General features: G+C 40.2%; 1 protein-coding gene across 1 annotated transcript in view; it reads right to left on the bottom strand.

Annotated features, from left to right (window-relative positions):
- Nucleotides 1-1591: 1591 nt before the first annotated feature.
- The window catches only part of AMOTL1 (angiomotin like 1), a 108671-nt gene continuing 88027 nt past the window's right edge, over nucleotides 1592-22235 (bottom strand). The window contains exons 7-11 of the mRNA XM_044668378.1: nucleotides 16412-16602; nucleotides 10593-10718; nucleotides 9300-9526; nucleotides 4293-4586; nucleotides 1592-2243 (exon numbers count right to left, since the gene is read on the bottom strand). Coding sequence (XP_044524313.1) covers nucleotides 2137-2243; nucleotides 4293-4586; nucleotides 9300-9526; nucleotides 10593-10718; nucleotides 16412-16602 — 945 coding nt within the window. The 3' untranslated portion in view covers nucleotides 1592-2136. The remainder of the gene's footprint in view (nucleotides 2244-4292; nucleotides 4587-9299; nucleotides 9527-10592; nucleotides 10719-16411; nucleotides 16603-22235) is intronic.

Here is a 22235-nt window from a genome sequence, read left to right as displayed (position 1 = left end):
AAACAAGCATCTCCTAATCTCTAACCTGCTTTTTGTGGTCCTTTGTCACATTAACAGAGAGCAGGTTGTAACACATAAAAAGGGCAAAAGTCCATTCTGGGCCAAAAGTCAGTGGTTTTCTCCTTCCTGCTCAGCTGAAAACTCCTTCATTACTTTCATCTAATCAGGTTGTAAGCTCATTGTCTGAGGAAACTAAGACCCATACATAAGCTAAATCCAAAGACTGGCTTAAAAGACAAGTGGAAAGAATTCCAAAGGTGTTTCATCTCCAGCTGTCGATTAGGTGAGACCACATATGAAGATTTCACTTTTTTTTTTCTGGGTGACCATGGGAAGGAAAAACTAGGAAAAAAGTAGAATGGATGAGACAGAACTATAAAATTTGGGAGCAGAGAAAAACCTCAGTTCTACATCTTCATTTTACAGGAAGGAAAACTAAGGCCCAAGAAGGGAAAATGACTTCTCCATGGTCAAGTTAGTGGCCATGGATGGTTAGAATGCAAATGCCTCCTTGGTGCTTAATAAATACTTATTTACTGACTGATTTGGAACCCTTTTCGAGGCTCAGCCCCTCATGACATGGAACTCTTCTAAACTTACAAAGGAAGCCAAATTGAAAGTGAAGAAATATGCAATTTCACTTTGACCCTTTCCACTCCAAAGTGAAAGAGGAACAATAACTATCCAATATATCATATTTTTACATTCAATGTTCTCCCTGCCTTATCTAGGAAAAGCTGATGAGAAGAATAAAAATGAAAACTTCTCTACTAAATGTGCTAGTGAGGGTGTGTGTGTGTGTGTGTGTGTGTGTGTGTGTGTGTGTGTGGTTCAGGGATGTTATGTATAACCAAGATGGATTCTAGTGATGGTTAGATTTTTTTTTTACACACACACATAAACAGAATATATATGGGAGTGTTTATGTATGGGAAGGTGCTCCTGGACCCACAAGTACAAGAAATCTTGAATACAGTGGCTGCTGAGAAGCTGGGCAACCCTTTGTAAACCATCACCAAGTTTATTAAAGTCCAATTGTGGAAGATCCCCTTTCCCCACTCTCGTAACTAGAGAAATTTGAATAATGGGTTAGGTAAGAACAATTAAACTCCTTCTGGAAGAGGCCATGTGAACCAGAAGAAAGCTAGTTCTATGCTCTTAATGAAAAGTTATATCATCAATGATATATCTTACTTCATCAATGTTTAACAAGAGTTTCACGGTCAGAATGAATTATCATGTTTATGAGCTAGAGGTCTGGGGATTAGGCTGAGGGAGAAGCAGAACAAATAGAATATAATTTTATAAGGCTAACAGTTCCTTACTAAGAACAGAAGGAATAATGAGAACATTGAAGATGATATTCTTAGAAATCCTAGTTCTAAGAAGAAGCAAGGATGGACTTAAAGAAAGTGGGGAGAACATTGGCAGCCGAAGGAGCCTGACCTTCTTGGGAGAGTCCCTGCTGAATCTGGGGTGGGAGAGAAAGAAGAGGTTGTCCAAATCTCCTGAAAATTTGGTTCAGGTAAAGGATTTCTATGAGGCTTCTATTCCTTTCCAATGCCCCACCTCCCTGAGGACATCTAATTGTACTTACTCATACTGACACTGACATACTCATAACTTTTCACAGGAAGCCCTGATGTTGGTTCAGGGATGTTATGTATAACCAAGATGGATTCTAGTGATGGTTAGATTTTTTTTACTATAAAGAACATATAAAAAAGAATACATGGCTTTCAAAGGAAAAGCAATTTGGGAGCCTAACTATTCTTAACCAAAGAATAATTCTATACAGATCCTCACCAAGAGATACCTTTTCTATACAATGAAAACTGTTACTTTCTATTTTCTTTTAAATTCCTTTCCAAATGCACACTTATATTCCCCTTTTCCTCTCTTTGCAACAATACAGAAACACTTTCATTCATCTTCAGTCATGTAGGTCTCCTGTTTCTATCTGCCTTTTAAAATAAATGTTTTTTAGTCTGAAATCTCTATCCCTCTGAATTGTTCTTGTTGCCACCCACCAACCATCCTCCCTCCCCCTCTTTCCCATCCCTCTATCTTTGCCCTAAAACACTTTAATTGGGCATCAAAATTTCATGGGAAGTTCCCTGGTCCAGAGGGCAGTTCCTAGATGAGAACTTCCATCATCTCTCCATCTGGAAACTCAGGTTTATGAAGCAAACTGCTGACTCGGCCTTTGTTATCAGGAGCTTTCCCCTGGCTGGGAGAAGTCTCTGCCAAAAGAAATGGGAAAATGCAATTACATATATATATATATATATATATATCACATATATACATCTATATGCACACACAGACATGCCATATATATATGTGTGTGTGTGACACACACACACACACACACACACACACACACACACCCTCACATATATTTATAGGTATATGATAACAACACTAACCTGCTGCTATATCTGACATTCTCCCAATTCTTTAGCTGTGACTCTATGGTCTCATGAAAACCCTTGCTGAAAAGCAAACTGGTACACTCTATTCTTAAGCCAATGATTGGTTTGCCAGATTAGTTAGGAGAGGAAAGAAGAGGTTCATTGTTATATATTTTGAGGCAGGAAAAAAGGTGAAAAGAACTGGGCAAAAACAGAGCATCCCCAATATGAGTGGGAAGGTCTTGGGCAACTAGAATCAGGCCAGCTGTTCATACATATATGATAACTCATCAAAAGAAAATCCTGCTTTAGGAAGCCCTTCTTTAAAAGCAAACCTTTCAATACCATCAAGAATGGTATGGGGAGATGAGAAGGAAGAAGGAAACAGCATTTTCAACAGTCTTTCTAAACAAGTTCTCAAGTTTACAAGTTGGACACAAGAATGATTCTTGTTCCTTTCACAATTCCTGTTGCTCTTTCTCTTTAACTTATCTCCTTCCCTTCCCTATCATAGCATATACCTCGAGCCAGATTCCTGCAAGGATGACTCAAGTTTAAATAACTCCCTCAAACCTGGGGGATTCTATTGTTTAGATTAGAACAAGAATAACACATCATTAATATTGTTTCAATGAATGTTAAGAGCTCTTTTTATTTCCTCAAATAAGAGCAATGAAAAACTGGCCTCTCCTCACCTCCCCTCAGAAGGTCTAAATAAAAATAATCCTTTACATCCCCCAAACCAGCCTTCCTTTGGCTTTGGCAATGAACAGGATACTTCTATAATTACTGAGTGTTCATGAAATGTTGATAGCTAAAGCTTATACCTCCAGAGAAATCATTCCCAAATCCACAGGAGTATTAACTACTATTCCCTAAACATAATAGGGAGACATGTTACCTCCCTCATTGGGATAGGGGCTGTACCTGTGATTTCATTGTTACAGGGAAGTGATGCCAAACTAAAAAAGAAACTGGTCCCTACCCACAAGATAATAACTTAGAAAACCAAAAATTAACATTATCTACATTGTACTGTATTTTATTCATTTAAACATTTCCCTGGTTTGACACTTCTAGTGTAGCAACTCCCAGGTGAGAAAATTCCCAATATCAAGTCAGGTCACTACCTTCTTGGCAAGTTAAGAGATTTAGAGAGTGGCCTAAAGTAATGATGTCAAATTCTAATTGAAACTGGGGTCACTAAACAGTACATAAGGATCCCCGAGGGCCACATTTGGACTTAGAAAATCATACATTTATATACTGTACTGTACTTTTAAAATATATATTATACATCAGTGATTCCCAAAGTGGGCACTACCGCCCCCTGGTGGGTGCTGCAGTGATCCAGGGGGTCAGTGATGGCCACAGCAGCATTTATCTTTCCTATTAATTGCTATTAAAATTTAAAAAAAATTAATTTCCAGGGAGCTAAGTAATATTTTTTCTGGAAAGGGGTGGTAGGCCAAAAAAGTTTAGAAACCACTGTTATGCATTAACACATTAAAATCACATTGAAACTACATTTTAATTTGGTTAGGCTGTACTTGGGAAAGTTGAAGGCAATATCCACCCTGTGTTTGATACTTCAGGCTTAGAACCCTCAAGGTTTAAGTCCTTCGCCCAGGCTTACACAACCAGTGTGTGTCAGAGCCAGAAGCAGGATTTAAATCTAGGTCTTCCTGGTCCTAAGCCTAGAATTTTATTTGTTACACCACTCTTGCCCTCATGCTCAAAGAAATTTTGTATTCCATTCTTCAGGGTGGGAGTTAAGCTGAATAATAATTAAATACAAACTGTGTTTCAGAAGTCTCCAAGCCAAAATGTCTTCCCTACCTGTGACCTCTCCTGACAGAGAGGTGGGGGAACACTCACCCAACTTTTCTCCAGTCCCCTTGGCTCCTGTGTGCTTCAGGGTGGGGCTGTTTGAAGGGGTGGTGCTCAGCTTGCCACGACTTGGAAAAGTAGCTATGCCGGACCAGAAGAGGTCAGAGCTCTTGTCGGTCTGAGTGCTGCTGTCTTTGCTGCCTGTTTTGGCATGGGAACTGCTGGCTAAAACCATGGAAGCTGCCGGCGACAGAGATGAGGCTGCTGGTGCTGGCAGGGAAGGAGGTGTTGGTAGCAAAGAAGTAGAAGCATGGTCATGGTGCTCTTTTCCTAATAGCAATCCTGAGAGCGAGAAAAAAGAAGCATCTTTCAGCATTGTGGGCTTCTTTCTTAAGCCGGGCCAAGCTTTTCCTTCTCAGCTGCAGGACAAAGACAATGGATTGCTATCTGGTGCTGTCTGAAAAAAACTGGTCTCTCACATAGGCAATGTGTCTAATGGGCTAAAAACATTTCTTCCCCTTGCCTGCTGCCGTTTCTGAAATTCTCCCTATTCTTTTTTTTTTTTTTTTTAGCTGTGATTCTATGGGCTCATGAAGACCTTTGCTAAAAAGCAAACTGCTACACACTATCCTTATGGCAATGATTAGTTTGCAGATCAGTTAGGAGATGAAGGAAGAAGAGGCACATTTTTATTTACCTTGGGGCGGGAAGGAAGGGGAAGAGAGTTGGGAAATAACAGAGCACCTAGATCAGGCAAACTGTTCAGTGTTCATGAGGATCTAACTTCTCTTCCTTGTCTACATCCCCTAGCCCAGGGCTTAAGGTTATAGCTATGAGAGAAAGAAAATGGGTCACCATTATGAAGTTCTCCTTATCCTCAGATATTTCCAAGCAAAGCTTGGGCTGGTTTAGATCTAAGGTTCAGGGCACCAAGAAGCAAGAGGGAACATGTCTGACTCCCCAGAAGAATATTCAAAGAAGAGCTACTTTTTTTCAGAGGAGAAACTCCTAAGGCAGCTGTGAAAGTTTTTAGGATGGGAGACTAAGATGTCTCCAAAAAGTGCTGGGGCTTATACATAGACCATTAAACGCTTTCATCATAAGAGCATAGATTTAGAGTGTGAAGTGTAATGGGGATAATTTGAGGAAAGGTGTGTGGTACAAGGGAATTTTGAAAGGAGATTATCAGGGATTTGTTAGATAGTAAATCTAGGTTACAGGTAGGCTGGAATAAGGAGATTCTGGATATAATAGGGCTGAAGTCAGGAGTATAACACTGAAGGAATAAGATCTTCAGGGAGAGGGAGAATTAATCTAAACAGGCAAAGACAGCAGGGCTTATAGGCCAGGACTCAGACTTAAACACAGGCTGAGGGAAATAGACTAAACTGAAATTAACAACAGGCTTTAGGTAATTTCACAGGAAGGGACTTGTTTTGAAATTTCCACCTTCCTTCAAGATGGATACCCCGGCTTCCCTTCAAGCCCAGAGTATGTTGGTTCTTTCCCTCTTCTTCCCTCTCTTAATAACTAACTGACAAATTATACTAATAGGTCTGTTAAAACACAAAAGGGTTTATTATCTTTAAAGGATGATGTGTCAGGAAAGTGGATAGAGGAAGCCCTAACAGTTATTCACAGGAACCTCAGGTGGGGGAAGGGAGGCAGAGATGGAGACTGAGCAAGGACCTGCCTTAACCCTGTTTACAAGGTGCTCTTGATTTCTAAAGGGAATAAATGATGACTGATTAATTTCTTTATATATAATACTATCAATTATAGTTAAACACTTCACAGATTTGAACTCTTCTCTAATTTACTCTCCTTATTAACTTCACAGACATATAAGGTAAGGGAAGGAAGGTAGGAAATAATAAAGGAAATGAAAATACAAAGAGTTTCTCTAAACTAACAATTCTTAAATAAATATTTCAAAGCCAGGCTAAATTTCAATTCTACAGATAGGTAAGGAAGCCCCTCAACTGGTCTGAACCCTCTCTCCACGAGAAACCCAAACCAACTGACTTTCTCCCTCAAGATTCCAAACTCCTAACTGATTTCAGAACTCAGCCAAAGCTTGAAAAAACTATCATGACCCCCTCTCTCTATACTACAGAAGGCACTTCAGAGATCATCTGGTCCAAGCCCCTCATTTTATAGATGAAGAAACTGAGGCCCAAGAGTGAAGTCCAAGGTCACAAAGATAGTATAATAGATCAAATAAAGTCAAGTTAACAAGCACTTACTTAAGCACTGTGCTAAGAAATGCTAGGGCAAAAAGATAAAAACGGTCCCTACAGTCAAGTAGTTTTTAGTCAAATGGGGAAAACATCACACAAACAAGTAGGTATAAATAAGATATATGTTACAATTACTTGGCCAGAGTTACAGTGGGAGGGTACTAGCATTAAGAGGGTCTGGGAAATGTCTGAGCCTGACTCCTCTGACTCTAGAGTCAATGTGCTTTCCCTGCAGTAGGCTGCTTTCCTAGCCAGTTGGTCTCCATTTGGGTAATTCAAAGCATCCACATCAGCTTCTTCCGAAAAGCAGCTTCTTTCCGAAAGCAGCTTAAACAGTGATTTACAGATTTCCTATAACTACACGCAGGCATCCCTTGACCAGAAGAGAAATCTACTCGAGATTTTGCTCTGGTTAATCATCCCAAACCAGGAGTATTCCATTTTGCTAAGACTATCAGGAAACTTTTCTAAGTTCCTCCCCCAAATCAGGAATAGATCTTATGAAGTTTTCATTTATTTCTTTATAAAACTAATTAAGATACGTATCTTAGAGCTTGGATTCAATAGTAGATAATGGGTTCTATGTGCCCTGGTCATTACTGAAGGCAGAAATGGGAAGAAGAGACAGGGAAAGGGGGTCACAAAAACATTTCCTAGACACCTGAAGTCTCAAAACCTGTTGCAAGAAAAAATTTCCCAACAACCAGTTGTCCAAAATAGGAATGGGCTGCCTGGGGCAGGAGTGGGTACCCTTCTTATTGAAGGTGATCACATGTCCAGGGATAGTGTAGAGGGGGATTTTGTTCAGGTAAAGGTTAGACTAGCAGATTCTGAGATTCTCAGTGAGTCTGTTTTGTTGGTAGCCCTAATTCTATGCTTGGAAGGTTTAAAGGGGACAGGGTAGGCAGGCAGAAGATCAATGTCTAGATGGAGAGATGGCATAGACTGACTGCAGGCTGGCCTCTTTTCGACACATTTCCAGCTGTCCTTGATCTTGCTTCTCTTTCCTGGGGTCTCCAGCAAGCCTCTCTAACTGTGGGGCAGAGCACAATTGCCCTGGGAGGGGTCTTTGATGATCACAGCTGCTGTCCACACATCCTCTTTGAAGTAAATTTCCTTTGAGGGCAGGGGGCTGCTGAGACAAGGCTGTGGAGGGACTTCAAACAGAGATCCTGGCTGGGTAGCTTTGATCACCAGATTTCTTATTCTTCATACTCCCTTATGTTCTTAACCCCACCGGCACAAAGCAGTCAAAATTCTCTAGTGTTCCTGGATTTAGAACTCCACCCACCCCCACTTCAGTCTGCAGTACTGAGGGAAAATATCACACAGGACACAAATTCTGCTCCAAAGGGGAATCTTCAAAGGATGACTAATTTGTTAGAGAACTGCCCCCTCACCTCTATACCTCTCTACCCCAAGTTTCTTGGCAGTTCAGCATGGGAGAGGAGGAATTCTATAAGGAAAAGATGTCTAGGCTTGTGCCTTTGGCAATATTATTTCTAGATCTCCTTAATCCCCTATTTTTGACCATAACCCTACAGACTGCTACCAGAAACTCCAGTGGGGAGAGTCCTGAACTTGAGAATTATGGGACATGAGTCTGAATCTTGAGTCTGCCACTTTAATTAGTCTGTGTGACCTTGGACAAGTCAGCTAAATGGACTCTCAGATCACTCTATTTTGCAACCGCTGCCTGGTTTCAATCCCATGGAACAAGAAACTGGGTACCCTCTAGTGTCCCATCCCTATCACTCTACTGCTTTCCTGCTGCTTTTTGTGTGCTTTCCCCTTTAGATTTTAAGCTTATTAAGGACATGGACTGTCTTTCTTTTTATTAATAGCATCCCTGGTGTTTAGTACAATGTCTGGTACATTAAAGGCACTTAATAAATGTTTATTGAATTGGAGAAAATTGGACCTAACTTGTCCAAATCTCATTCCTGATCTATAAATGAGGAAGCCAGACTATATAACATCTAACAAATCTTTTGACTCTAGATCCATGAACCTATGATTAAGTGACCACCTCAAAGAGCCTCCAGGAAGTCTTGCCCTAAATAATAGTAATAACAAATTCTATCTCATCCATTGAAATCCTCCTCTCCTGCCTCAGTGTGGTGTGGCAGTGATCCTGTGTGTACCCTCAAAGGCTGTGTCATTGGAATTCAAGCTCTGGCAGGTCCTACAAAGCTGGAAGAAGTTTGAATTTGGACCTAACCATGGACTTGTATGTTTGTCTGCTGGAAACTAGCAAAGAACCAAGAGATTCATCCACCAGAAACTTGACTATAAGTGGAGGAATCCATTTGCCCAATGCAACTCATGAAACTGACTGCTAAAGGTCAAGAAAGGGAGGAAGTGCCATATATCTCTATGGCAATTTCCCTTTTCAAAAGACTCTAAAATCTATTATTTCTTTTGCTCCTCATCTGTAAGATATGTAGGTCAGTTATCAATCCCCATTACAGAGGAAGCAAAGGTAGATGACTTGCCCAAAGTCCCATCTAGTAAGTGGCCAATGGAGGTCTAAAATGAAGGTCTCCATACTTCCATCCCTTTATTTTTTTCTTCTTTTAAACTCCTACATTTTGTCTTAGAATTGAAACTGAGTATCACTTCCAAGGCAGAAGAGTGGTAAAGGCTAGGCAACTGGGGTTGAAAAAATCCCAGGGATGACATAGCTAGGAAATGTCTGAAGTCAGATTTGGACCCAGGATCTCCCATCTCTACATCTGGCTCTCTATCCACTGAGCTACTTAGATGCCATTATCTCTTGTGCAGTACAGAGACCATTAAGACGTATGGAACTTACCAATGCTCCCTTTCCAGGTCTTCTCCTCCTTCTTCTCCTCAGCCAACTGGCTGCTGGTTAGAGAGGTTTGGCGTGAGTGTGTGCCCGTGGCTGCAGCAATGGATGGGACAGAGCGAGCAGGACGTAAGCTAGAAGCATCTGTCTTTCCTGCATCTTTTCGGGATCGCTGCTGAAGGACCTTAATCATGGCATCTTTCTCTATGATTTTGGCATGGAGATTTTTTATGCTGGGGAGAGAGAAAGAGCCCAAAACCCCTAGGTTACAGACAGTTATGTTTCCTCACGTAGCAATACCTTCAGTTCCTGGTACAACCCTCTGGCTAAGATTGTAAGATAAAGGAGCAGATATATTGTCTATAACAATCTATCCCAAACCTTATGTGACCAAGAGGTCATCACTGGGTTTTTCATGAGTTATTGCATTATTTGTTTTTATATTTTTGTTTTTATTTTATTTATTTTATATTTATGTTTTTGTAATTTATGTGTTCATGTGCATTTATATGTAGATGGGGCTAACTCTTCTGTCCAGTTTATCATGATTTCTATACTGAGGTCACCCATCTCACGGATCCAACACCAGGATTTGCCTTCTCCACTGATGTCCTTATCTAAGAGCACCAAGAATATCCAGGAAGTTGATCAACAAACATTTATCTATAGCATCATCCCTTATATAGAATTCACACTTCCCTACCACCTGCCTGTGGCTTACACCAGTTCTTATGCTTAGAACAGTGTCGTTCTCATACAACACCTTCCTTACCAGACATCTCCTCAGCCCCTAACGCCTGACTCAAATGCTGTCCCTTTCAGAAGTTTTCTAGAGAGCACTTTTTTGACCCCCTTTCTAAGATATTGACTGTGTATTCTTTTATACTATAGCTATCTGCATATGTGCTACATTCTCCTACTAGGTTATAAAGGCCATACATTCATCTGTAAAATGAGTAGATTATCCTAGTTGAGGTCTAATGTCTCTCATCTTATGAAGGCAAGGACTGTCTTATTTAAACCTTTTATCTCACCAAGCATAGTGCTCTGTACACAGCTGGTGTTTAACAAATGTTTGGTTTCCTTTTCTTCCAAAATTGTGTTTCTAAATCCTTGATTTCCCTCAAAGCTCTGTAGCAATGGAGAGAAGTTAGTGGAAAGATATAGTTATGTTAAAAAAAATAGAATATATATCACTATATATTTGAAAAAAAGGAAAAGGAAAATTCTACGGGTTCTTAAGTCGAAAGGTCAGAGCTGTTAAACCCCATGGGAAGAACTGAGCAGTGGACGCCTTACGTGTATTCCATATCCTGGCATCTCCTATTGGCTTGCACAACTTCTTCTTCCTCCTGCCAGATGCGGACCTCCAGGGAGCTCTCACTGTAGCTGCCATTCCTTGAGTGATTGATGATTGTAGCATCCCTGACAACCAAAGATACAGAATGCACCTCATTACTCAGCATGGGCTGATGAAAAATGAAATGCTTTGTCTTTCAATGCTCCTAGCAGTATCATAAGTAGGGATCTCATTCCCAGCTGGCTGACAAACCACCTGTTCCCACCTACATGTGCAAATCAGCTTTAATATCAACCATCCACATTTATATTGGACTTTCAGATTCACAAAGTGCTTTCTTCACAACAATCTTGTGGGAGTAAGCAGGGATGGTTCAATTACTCCCACAGCATGGATGAAGAAACTTGGGCTCAAAGAGCTAAGCAACTACCTCAAGGTAACGTAACTAATTAGAGGGGTAGGTGTTGGACCTGTTGCTTTCTTGATAGAATGCAAGCTCTTAGAGAGCAGGGACTGCTTTGGTTTGGTCTTTGTATCCCCAGTGCCTAGTATATAACAGATACTCAATAAATACCCACTGATTGATTATACAACAAATGTGTTCTTGTCCTGCTCCCTATAATAATAGTAGTTAATGATACCTAGAGAGCAGCTAGGTGGCACACTGGGCCTGGAGTCAGGAAGACACTTTCCTGAGTTTAAATCTGGCTCCAGACATTTGCTATCTGTGTGACCCTGGGCAAGTCACTTCACCCCATTTGCCTCAGTTTCCTCGTCTGTAAAATGAACTAGAGAAGGGAATAGCGAACCTCTTCCGTATCTTTGCTAAGAAAACTCCAAATGGAGCCACAAAGGGGCAAGAATGCAACAACTAAACAACAAAAAAATAATGGCTAATATTTATATTGTAATTATTACATGCCAAACACTGTGCTAAGTGTTTTACAAATATCATCTCCTTTGATCCTCACCATACTGGGAGACAGATGTTATTTTTATTCTCATTTTACAACCCCCAGCTTACAAACTGAGGCAAACATGTTAAGTGACTCGCCCAAGGCACATAGCAATTAAATTCTGAAGTTACATTTAATTTAGGTCTTCTTGGCTCTAGAGTACTGGAAAGTATACAAAATATGGATTCTGGTCTCAATTTGGTCACATACCAGCTGTACATCTTTCCCTTCCCTTCCTTGCCTTGCCTTCCATTCTTATTATAGCTTCCTAACTTCACCTTTCCAAGCTGAAAGTACAATAGCCAGCGACCCACCCCCCCAACCCTCCAGCCCAATCCCACTACTGATCAACATGGAAGCTTTGACTTGATCCATTTCCAATCTGGTTTGCTCCTCCTCAGACAGGCTGGTGGCCCCACATTCTTGAGGATTCGCCATATTGTCACCAGAAATCTTAGAATTCAATTGACCTCTCAGCCTCACCCTCCCCAGTAGCAGGGATTATAGTTATATGCCATTCATCACACTCAACCCAGATCTCTCATAAGAATTGTTCTCAGACCATGCCTCCTTCATTTTGGGCTTGTGAAGCTGGTTTTTTTTACCCCAACTATAAAGTTTTGTACTCATTTCCACTAAATTTCCTCTTATTAGATTATTTCATCTTCCAGCTTTTCAAATTTGATAAACATCAGTACCTTTTCCCCAAGTCACTTATAACATTTTTATGTTAGACAGTTTTTATCAGTGTATATTTCTCTCCCTCACAAGGTCCTTGTAAGGATCAATTGAGATAATGTCCATTAAAGTGCTTTGTAAACCATAAAACTCTTTATAAATGTAAGGAATTATACTATTATCTCATTTCTGGGCATCTCACCAGAAATGCCTAAATTCTGTACTTCAGTAATGAGCACTAGAACCTCTTAATTAGCTAGTAAAATGCCCTCCACCTAGTTAACATTCATTAAAGGAAAAAGAAATACCACCAATTTCACAAGGATGACTAAAGAAATATGACATAATAGGCCATTATGACTGCTTTAGGGCCTTCAGCTTTAGTCTCTGTTGGTTCAGGCCCAACTAGCCTTGGGTGACTCATAAAAGAACCTAGAAGGCTATATTTTCAGATGTTCTTTTAAAATTCGAAGACATTCTTCAACCCTAGCAAGATCCTCACCCAAAGCTTTGGTGCACTTTGATTCCAACAACCAAACCCAAGTTATAGGCAAAAGACTCAAGTCTAGGGACAAGCAAGGCTCAAGTTTGGAGACAGGCAGGGATTCATACACGATAATTCCATTCAATTCTCAATTTAAGCAGGCAACTATAGATGTGTGAGATTCAGTGGCCAAGGGAAAGCTCCTTGAAAATTGTTTTCCCTAATAGAATATAAGCTCTTTGAGGAAAGACGTGGGCTACTTTGTTTTTATCATAGTACTCCCAGTGCTTGGTATATAGTAGAAAGTCAATAGATGATTCATTGGTTAAAATTAAGGTGATAGCAACTAACCAGGAGTCCTTTGAAGAACAATTTGAGTGAATTGGGGTTTTCTTTGAAATAGAAACAAGATAATGCCCTTATAAGGAGGAAGTAAAGCTATAGAATCAATTACTGTCAACAGTAGCAAATCATTTCCAAATGAATTCTCAAAGATAACCACTTCCATTAATTTTTTTCCTGCCATTCCTGAATAGAAATCTAGAAGACAAGGAGAAGGGGAAACTGAACATTTTGATTAAAAGTGAAAATAACAAAAAACAAATGGAGTTTCTTTTTGATAGAGATAAATATGCAATCTTCTTCCATGGAGCCCTTGGCACAGTACTTGACAGTTAACTCTTTAAATTTTATTTTATTCATTCATTAACCAACAGGCGATGGGAAAGACAAGCCAACATGATTTCTCATGCTCCCAATCCTACCCCAGCCCATCCTGCATTCAGTAGATAACCTCATCTTCACTTTACTGAGATCAAGACTGTCCCACCTCCGAGCCTATAAACCTTGTAAGTCCTCACTCATCTTTACCAGTCTCCAAAGGATGAGATGGCTGTCTTACTTGCTAGGTTAAATGTCTACTGTTTGCAAGAAGCTTTTCCCAATTCTCCCTAATGTTAGTGCCTTCCTTGTGAGATTAATACAAATTTTCTTGCATACATCTTATTTGTATGTGGTTTTTTTACAAGTTGTCCCCATTAGATTGTAAGCTTTTTAAAAGTGGGGGTCATTCTTGCCTTTCATTATATCTCCTCCAGAGCTGAGCAAGATAGTTGGCACGTAGTACAAATTTAATAAATACTTGTTAACTTGATTTCACCTGTGCTCTGGATTCTACACTCTTCAGTCTCCTCTATGGCCTTACTTTTTGCCTACATATATGCTCATATTCCACATTCTACAAGCAAACAAAAACCTTCACTTGATTCTAATACCCCACTCCTAAGTACTGTACACACTGCTTCCACTTCCTCACCCCCAACTCATTGCAGATCTCTGCAATCTGGTTTCTGTTCCCATCACTCTCCTAAAATTGCTCTCTTCCTAATCACTTCCTTATTGCCCAAACTAAAAGCCTCTTAAGAATTATCACTCTCTTTTATCTTTCCATAGCATGAATCTATTGACTTTATTCTTAATACTCTTCTCTTTCCTTGGTTTCCTTGACATAGCCCACTCATTTTCCTCCTACTTCTAGGAATGCTATATTTTCTTTCCTTAGTTCCTCATCCTTCTTCTGCCCCTTAAATATGGTTATCCTTCAAAGGTGTGTTTTTGATCCCCTCATATTTTCTCTCTTCACTGTCTTGTAAATCACATCCATTCCCATTATTCAATTATAATCTCTATAAAGATGATTTCCATTTAAAATTCTTTCCTCTCTACTCCGAGTCATAGTCCCACATTTGATTACACAACATAAAACACGTCTGTTTGATTCAATGCTACTTGAAACTATGTAATTATAGCTTTGAATACATTCAGATCATGCCACATGAGGATTGGTCTTAGAATTTAAAACTATTTGCCTTAAAGAAGAATTGGGGTGAGAAGAAGCAATATATGGTTTTCTTCAAGTATCTGAAAGGTTGTCCCTTAGAAGAAGGATTTGGCTTGACCTGCTCTGTCTCAGAAGGGAGAACGAGGTGCAATAACAAAGGGGTAAATTTAAGATTTATGTAAGGAAAAACATCTTAACAAGCAGATCTATATATGCCAAAGTGGAACAATTTGTTTCTAGAGGTAGTTTTTCTACTCACTGGAGAACTTTGTGCAAAGTTTGGATGACCATTTATTGGATGGGTCGATTGTAAAAGGGATTTAAAAAAATATAGACTGAATTAGATGACTTGTGAGGTCCTTTCCAACAGGAAGATTTTGTGAATTTCAACCTCTTTCTTTTGTCTCTCTGGCTGGATGTCCAAATGGTGCCTCCATTTAAAAATGAAGTCATTATCTTCTTGCCCAAAGTTGTCATTCTCCTTTATTTAGACATTTCTGTCAGGACCACCATCTTCCTTAAATACTTGATCATCTTTGACTCCTTCCTCTCTCATATCCCACATTCAATCAACTGAAAATTCTTATCAATTCTGCCTTTGCAATATCTTCCTCTATAGGTCACTTCCTCTCCATTCCCACTGTACCCCTTTGTATTCTAACATTGAAGTCTTTTCATAATTTTGTTTCCAAAGTAGTTTTCCAGCCTTCAGTCACATTATATCCTTCATAGTCTTCTCTATTTATTATTCAGTTTGAGGCTGATAGAGGTTAAGAGACTTGCCCAGGATCAAGTCAAGGAGCTTGTACTATGTATCAGGCACTTTGCTAAAACCTTGGAGATACAAAGGAAGGTAAAAACAGCCTCTTCCCTAAGGACCTCACAATTTAGTGGAAGAGACAACATGTAACAACTAGGCACAAATGATACACACACAGAATAAATTAGAGATAATCACAAAGAGAAGGCTAATGAGCATTAAGGGAGACCAGGAAAAGTTTCTTGCAGAGAAGGAATCTGAACTGAGGTTGAAGGAAACAAGATGGCAGAGATGAGGAGCGAGAGAATTCTAGGCATAGAGCTGGTCGGAATGCCTGGAATTGGGAGATAGAGTGTCTAATTTGAGAAACAACAAAGAGAATAGAGTCACTAGAGTGGAGAGTATGTGAAGACAAGTTATGCGTTAGAAAGGGGTTAGGTTATGAAGGACTTGTTGGATCATGAAGGTAATAGTGCCACACAGTGTCTAAGGCAGGATTCAAACTGAGATATTTTGAACATAAAGTTCATTGTTGTAGCCACCAAGCCTGCCATATCTCCATGCTTTTGGTTAAAGTTTCAATGAATGCTAAGCATGTCAGATACACTCATGTTTAAATTTAGGTAGAAAAACACATCCTAAAACCAGAATTATTTGGAGTATTTGCTGTTTTAGATTAGATGCTCTGTTGGTTTCTGTTCATTAAATTGGATAATCAAGAGATGACCATGCAAACGTTGGGACCAAATGTGCAACTGAATAATTTACAAAGATTAGTACTGCTACATTGGGATTTACTGATTTGGAGAGATAAACATTTATTATGTACTTATTATGAGCCAGGGACCATGTTATTTTTGTGCTGGAGAAACTAAAAAAAATGGAAATTGAAAAAATCTCGAATTGATGCTATCCTAAAATAATAAAAAAAAAAGTCTTTGGGTAAGACATTACATACATTAAGTACTTCTCCATTGTTTCAGCAGCGTACTCAGCCAGTCCTCTGGGAGGTTACCTGAGTTATAATCCTCAATGATTCTGCAACCTAGGTCTTCAAACTCAACTTTCTCTACACATCATCAGAAATAATGAGGTCTTACCTCTCAGCTGCTGCAGTGGCAGCAGCGTTCATGGCAAAATGGCGGATGGTACTCTCCTCCAGGTACTTCTGCTCCCACTTGGTCATGTCAGCTTCCAGGGCCAAAATCCTTTCTTCCTTCTCCCTCACAAGCTCCATAAGTGCGGGGGCATTGTGGTCTGCCATGTTCCCTGATTGCCCATTTCCATGTCTCTGGAGAAGAAAGAGAAATAATAATCTTGAAGCTCAAAAATAGTCCAAGGCAGGTCCCTTAACTTCTTTCCATGTCAGTCACCCTCTGAGACTGTCATAAGGTGGCACCTGTCCATGCACGCAGACCTCTGTGTGCTATCTACTCATACATGAGAAGAACTTGAATAAATGATATTATATATATATATATATATATATATATATATTACAGACACCTACCTCCCTTCCCAATAGCAACATACAATCAACATGCATTCAAGTTCCACATGTACAAACCCAAATCCATTAAGCTCCCTCAAAAACCAACTCCTTTCCTGATTTAGGATCATAAGACCATAGATTTCTAGAGCAGGAAAAAACCCTGGGGGCCATCTACTCCAATCATCTCATTTTACAAACGAGGAAACCATAGTTCAGGAATATTAAGGTCTCATAGGTAGAAAGCTTCAGAAGTAGCTAGGATTTGAACCGAGTTCTTTTATTTCCAGAACCAGGGCTCCTTACACTGTACCATGCTGCTTCTTTTATCAGTGGTAACACTACCATGATGCAGTGTAGTCAAGAGGACCTTTATCTAAATCCCCAATCTGCCACTTATTCTCTGAGAAACCTAGAACAAGTTTCTGAACCCCTCTTGGCCTCAGTTCCATAATATGTAAAATAAGGGTGTTAGATGAGGTGGGTTCTAAGCCCCTTCCTTTCCTTAATCTGTGATATAATATCTTAGTGACCTTGGTATGGAAGAAATCTCAAATCTTTAACTCCTGTCTTTTGCCTCCTACTCTCACTCTCCTCCATGCCCCATCATCAAGTCCTAGTAAAATTTTTTTCCAAATTTTTCTTGTGTCCTTTTCTATCTAATTCAATCCCACTGCTATCAGTTTAACCCATGCCCTCATAATCCCACATCTAAAATACTATACTAGTCTCCTTTGTGTCTAGTCTTTCTCATATAGTACTGTCAGACAAACTTTTCTTAAGCACTCCTTCAATGATTCACTCCCTTGGTCAAAAATCTTTAATAGCTCCCCATAAATACTAGATCAAGTCTCAATCATTTTTATCCAACTATCAAGTCTGTCCCAAAAAGCTCTTTATTTCCTATTGCTCTGTCTTCCTTTCTAAACTAGGTTCTCACTGTCTCGGGTCTCCTGTTCCTTGTGTCCTAGATCATTTGCTAGGTGGTTTCCCATTGCTTGCTGAACTAAGTTCAAACATCTCATGCCTAACATTGAAATCCCGGTAATACTTGGTACTACCTTACTTTTTTATTTTAGGTTTATTTTGTTTTAGGATATGAAAAAATCTTCCTTACCTTTCTCTCCCTGCATGACTAGGTACTTAATAAATGCTTGTTATTTATTATGCTATACTTATTTTCATCTCTTTATTTTCATCATTTTATTCCATTTACTTCCCTTCTTCCACCTACCCAAATCTTACTCATCCTCATAGTCTCTGATCAAGTTCAAGCTTGGATTTGGAGCTCTGAAGTCTTCTTCCATGACTCCAGCTTTTACTGATCCCTCTCCTCCTTGAATCCTTTTATTTTGTACCAAACAAGTGGGCATTTAGTAATAATTTGTGGCATAAGGTTCAGTGTTCATCTTATTTTCCCAAGTAATCTGCAAGTTCTCTGAGAGCAGGGACCATGATGTACTTTTCCTATATGCCTCAAAATGTTAGGCATGGCTGAGAATATGTTCTGTGTGGGCAATAATGAGTTGTTGTTTGAATGATTGATACACCCACATCTTTTCTCCCCTATTAACAAAGAATCATAGAATCACAGAAGGTTAGAGCTGGGAAAGACCTATGAACTATAGTGAAAAGAACAATGGACCACAAATTATAACTCCTAGGTTCCATGCCTGATTCTGACACTCTTGACTAGTTTTCTGCCTCTAGGCAAGCTATTTAGTTTCCTGATCTCAGGTTCTTTATCTTAACAAAAGAGGGGGTTAGACCAAGTGATGTCTAAGTTCTCCTCCAGGTCTAATATTCTATTCTGATATCTGCCTTTCCACAATTTAACATTGTAAAAAGATTTTAGTTCAAGTGTTGGAAGGGACCTCAGAAGTTCTCTAGTCTAATTCCCTCATCTTATGGATAAGGAATTCTTAGGGAGATCCCAGGAAGTTAAATGGCATGAGCAAGGTCACTGCCCAAGGCAATAAGCATCAGAAATGAGAAATTTCTCCCCACTGTAATTTTGTCTTCTGAACCAGTAGAACAAGTCTAATTCCTCTCCTTCATGTTAGCCCTTTGAATACTAAAAGGCAGTCATCATTCTCCTCTTTTGACCTAACTCCCAAGGATCCTTTTCTTCAGTCTAAACATCCTCAGTTCCTTAAACCAGTTCTTTATGGTATCATTTCTAGCCCACTCATCATCCTGGTGGGCAGTTTATGGAAGACCCACATGAGTAGGAAGAGACATACTGCTAAGTTAACAAGAAGGGGGGGGGGTCTATTTTCCTGAAATTGGCCCCAAGGAGGAAGTAGTATGGCTGCGATGAACTTGTACAATAGTGTTCATCACCATCACCCCTCCTCATGTAGCTAATTGGTACTGGGTCAGCTCCCTTTGGCTATTAATGCAGTAATGCCTCCCTCCCCTCTACATGAACATAGATGCTACCAAGGTCTCCAGGAAAGCAAGGGAAAGGACAGTGGCAATAGTCTATGAACTGACACCATTCAGGAATCATCTTAAGTCTTCTAAAAACTAATGTCATTTGAGGTCTCATGTATGATGACATCATCCTATTTCTACCCATCTCTTAATGGAAAAACATGGTGGGACAAACACTGGATGGGCAGTCAGTGTTCTTACCACTGTATTTTTCCATTAAGAGATGGGTAGGATTAGAATGATGTTATTATATATGTGGTCCCAAAATGGGTTTAAATCCCACCTTTGATCCTTACTGTTGATATGATGCTGAACAAGTCAATTAGTCTTGTTGAACCTCAATTTCTTTACCTAAATAATCAAAGGTTTCAACTAGATGGCCTCTTATGTCCTTTTTTTCTCTAATTCAATAATATTATGACCCTCACAAATCAAGTACCACCCTGGAAGCAGAGGTAGCAGTCCCTTTCCATGGTCTCCTCCAGAGATGGGGAGGGGAAAGCTGCCCAAATCCTTATATTTTCAATCCTTATATTTACTCTAGGAGTCCATGGGAAAAATGGTCTGCAGATCCCATGCTAGTTTATGACAGCTATGTGCCACTAAGATCTTCATTGGAGCTGAAGCACCAACTGCTCTAGGGCTTGGGCTCAGTTCTACAGTTGGCACCAGCCCTGGCATCTGTGGTCAGCCCTAATTTAAGGCAGGCCTGGAATGAGATCAAAGCTATACCAGACACTCTCTTGAACACTGGAGAATGTGGATTCCCAAACACAGAGGGAGATTCCTCTACCCCTCTCCCACCTGCTCTCAGGAAGCTGGGCATGAACTCAATTCCAGGAAGAGAATCATTTCTCCCAAACCACATTTGGGCCCTGGTTCCAGAGCTTTTTTTTTTTTTTAATCCCATTCTATGTGGGAATGGAAGTCCTGCTGGTTCTGTTTCTCAGAGATTAGTCCCAGAAGATAAATACATTTAGCTATCAACTTACCCAGTGGAACATGGAAGCAGACGGGGAAATAAACAAACTTACTCAGCTTCTGAGAAAAAGAGTAGGGACATAGCAGCTAGTACTCCCACCCCCGGGTGCCCCAGAGATCTCCGGATGACTTCTCTCTTCATTTGTATCTCAGTCCCTTAGTGAAGGAGATGTGACAATATATAATCCCTCAAAATTACATTCTTCTAAAACAAAAGCCCTGAACTCCCCAGGAGTAAAGACTGTGTTTCCCTCATGAGAACGGCAGGTCTCCCCTGCCCTACCCTTTGTGTCATATGCCGTTATGGACTCAGAGGGAAGAGACTTCCATTCTAATTCTCCAACATTAACTAATTATATTACTGGGCAAGTTACTTCTCTGTTTCAGTCGCCTGCCTCAAATAAGGATAACAATATTTGCCCTGTCATCACAGAGGGGTTTTGTGAGATTTAAATGAAAAAATAAATGAATAAAGGGATTCTGGAAAGTACAACATGCTCTAGAAAGCTAAGGTGGTGCTGGGTTTTGTTCTGTTTTCTTTTGGGGGGGGGAGGTGGAGGAAGGAAATGACAAACTCACTTTATTGAGATGGGGAGTTTCCAATGAGAACTCTTTCTGTCAGAACACATCATTGATTATTCTATAATTTATAGTCTTAGAGAGAAGCTTAAGGTATTGAAGGGTTACTTGACTTGCCCAGGGTTACTTGACTTGCCCAGGGTAACACAGCCTGGATAAGTCTCAGAGATAGGATTGGACTCAGATCTTCCTGAATGAGGAAGTCTCTCTATCCTGCATGCCATGCTGTCTCTCGAAGCTATTGTTACTGTTGTTGTTGTTATTATTATTACTACTACTAAGAGTGACCAATTTCAGTTCTACCACTTACACGTGGTTGACAATGGCCTTGACTTTCATGACCCTCACTTGCTTCATCTGTAAATTGGAAATAATAACACTTGCACTCCCTACTTACCTTTGCAGGATTATTATCTTTTGCAGGAGGAAAGAGCTTTGTCCAAAACAAAACACTATGTAAGGATGAGTTATTGTTATGGTTTCCATTTTGCAAATGAGAAGAGAGAAGCCAAGACTTTCTCCATAATAGCCAGGTTAAATGTGTGACAAAGCTAAGACAAGGAGTCCACGACTCTTGATTCCCAACCACTGAACTTTTGCCCAGAACTAGTGGAAATGATCATATTTATGCTTCAGTCTTTCTGTGGCTGGGATTATAAATAAAACATGTAGTTCTGAGTCATAACCAACTTTACTTTTCCAACCAGCCTCTCCATCACCCTAGGGAGAGGTAAAAAGTGCTGCATGCATAAAAATTGAACAAGTTTAGGCAAAGTGACTGTTCCAGATGAACTGCTTTCTTTCTAGAGATAATGAAGCCCCCTCACCTCTCAAAGCCTCAGTTTCCTCATCTGTAAAATAAGGAGAGTGGAGCCTAAAGGATCCCTAAGGTCCATTTGGCCTCTAAAAACTTCATGACCTTGTGATTCTTCTTTTTAGATGATTCCTTTTGAAAGACCTGACTGTCTTGTAATATGGGACTTTGGGAAGAATCAGACATCATTCCAATGCTGACTGCCACAAAGCCACAAAGAGGAAAGTTAAAAGCAGCAGTCAGTCACTTTTGATCCAGGCTATCTGCTGCTCTCTGTAGAAGGCTAGGTAGTTAGTTCAGTAGCTGCTCGGTGCGCCAGTATGGCCATTTCTATGATGTTCCAGAACTTCTCAAGTTCTGAGCTCACATTTCTGTGCTAGCCAGAAGGTGTGCAAACTCCCCAATCAACAATTACACCCTAGACCAATGGTTGGCAACCTTTTTGGCCGTGAGAGCCATAAACGCCTGCAGAAGGAGGAGGATAGAGGCAGAAGGTGCTGGAATATGGGGTGGGGGCTGAAGGGCCTCCTGGGGCACATCCTGGGGCTCTGCCCAGACTGGCAGGTCAGAAGGTGGAGCCAGATATGGCTCGAGAGCCATACATTGCCATCCCCTGCCCTAGACT

Source organism: Gracilinanus agilis, chromosome 3, assembly GCF_016433145.1.
Source record: "Gracilinanus agilis isolate LMUSP501 chromosome 3, AgileGrace, whole genome shotgun sequence".
NCBI lineage: Eukaryota > Metazoa > Chordata > Mammalia > Didelphimorphia > Didelphidae > Gracilinanus > Gracilinanus agilis.
Note: the sequence above shows the minus strand (reverse complement) of the source record. Positions and strands in the feature narration are given on the sequence as shown.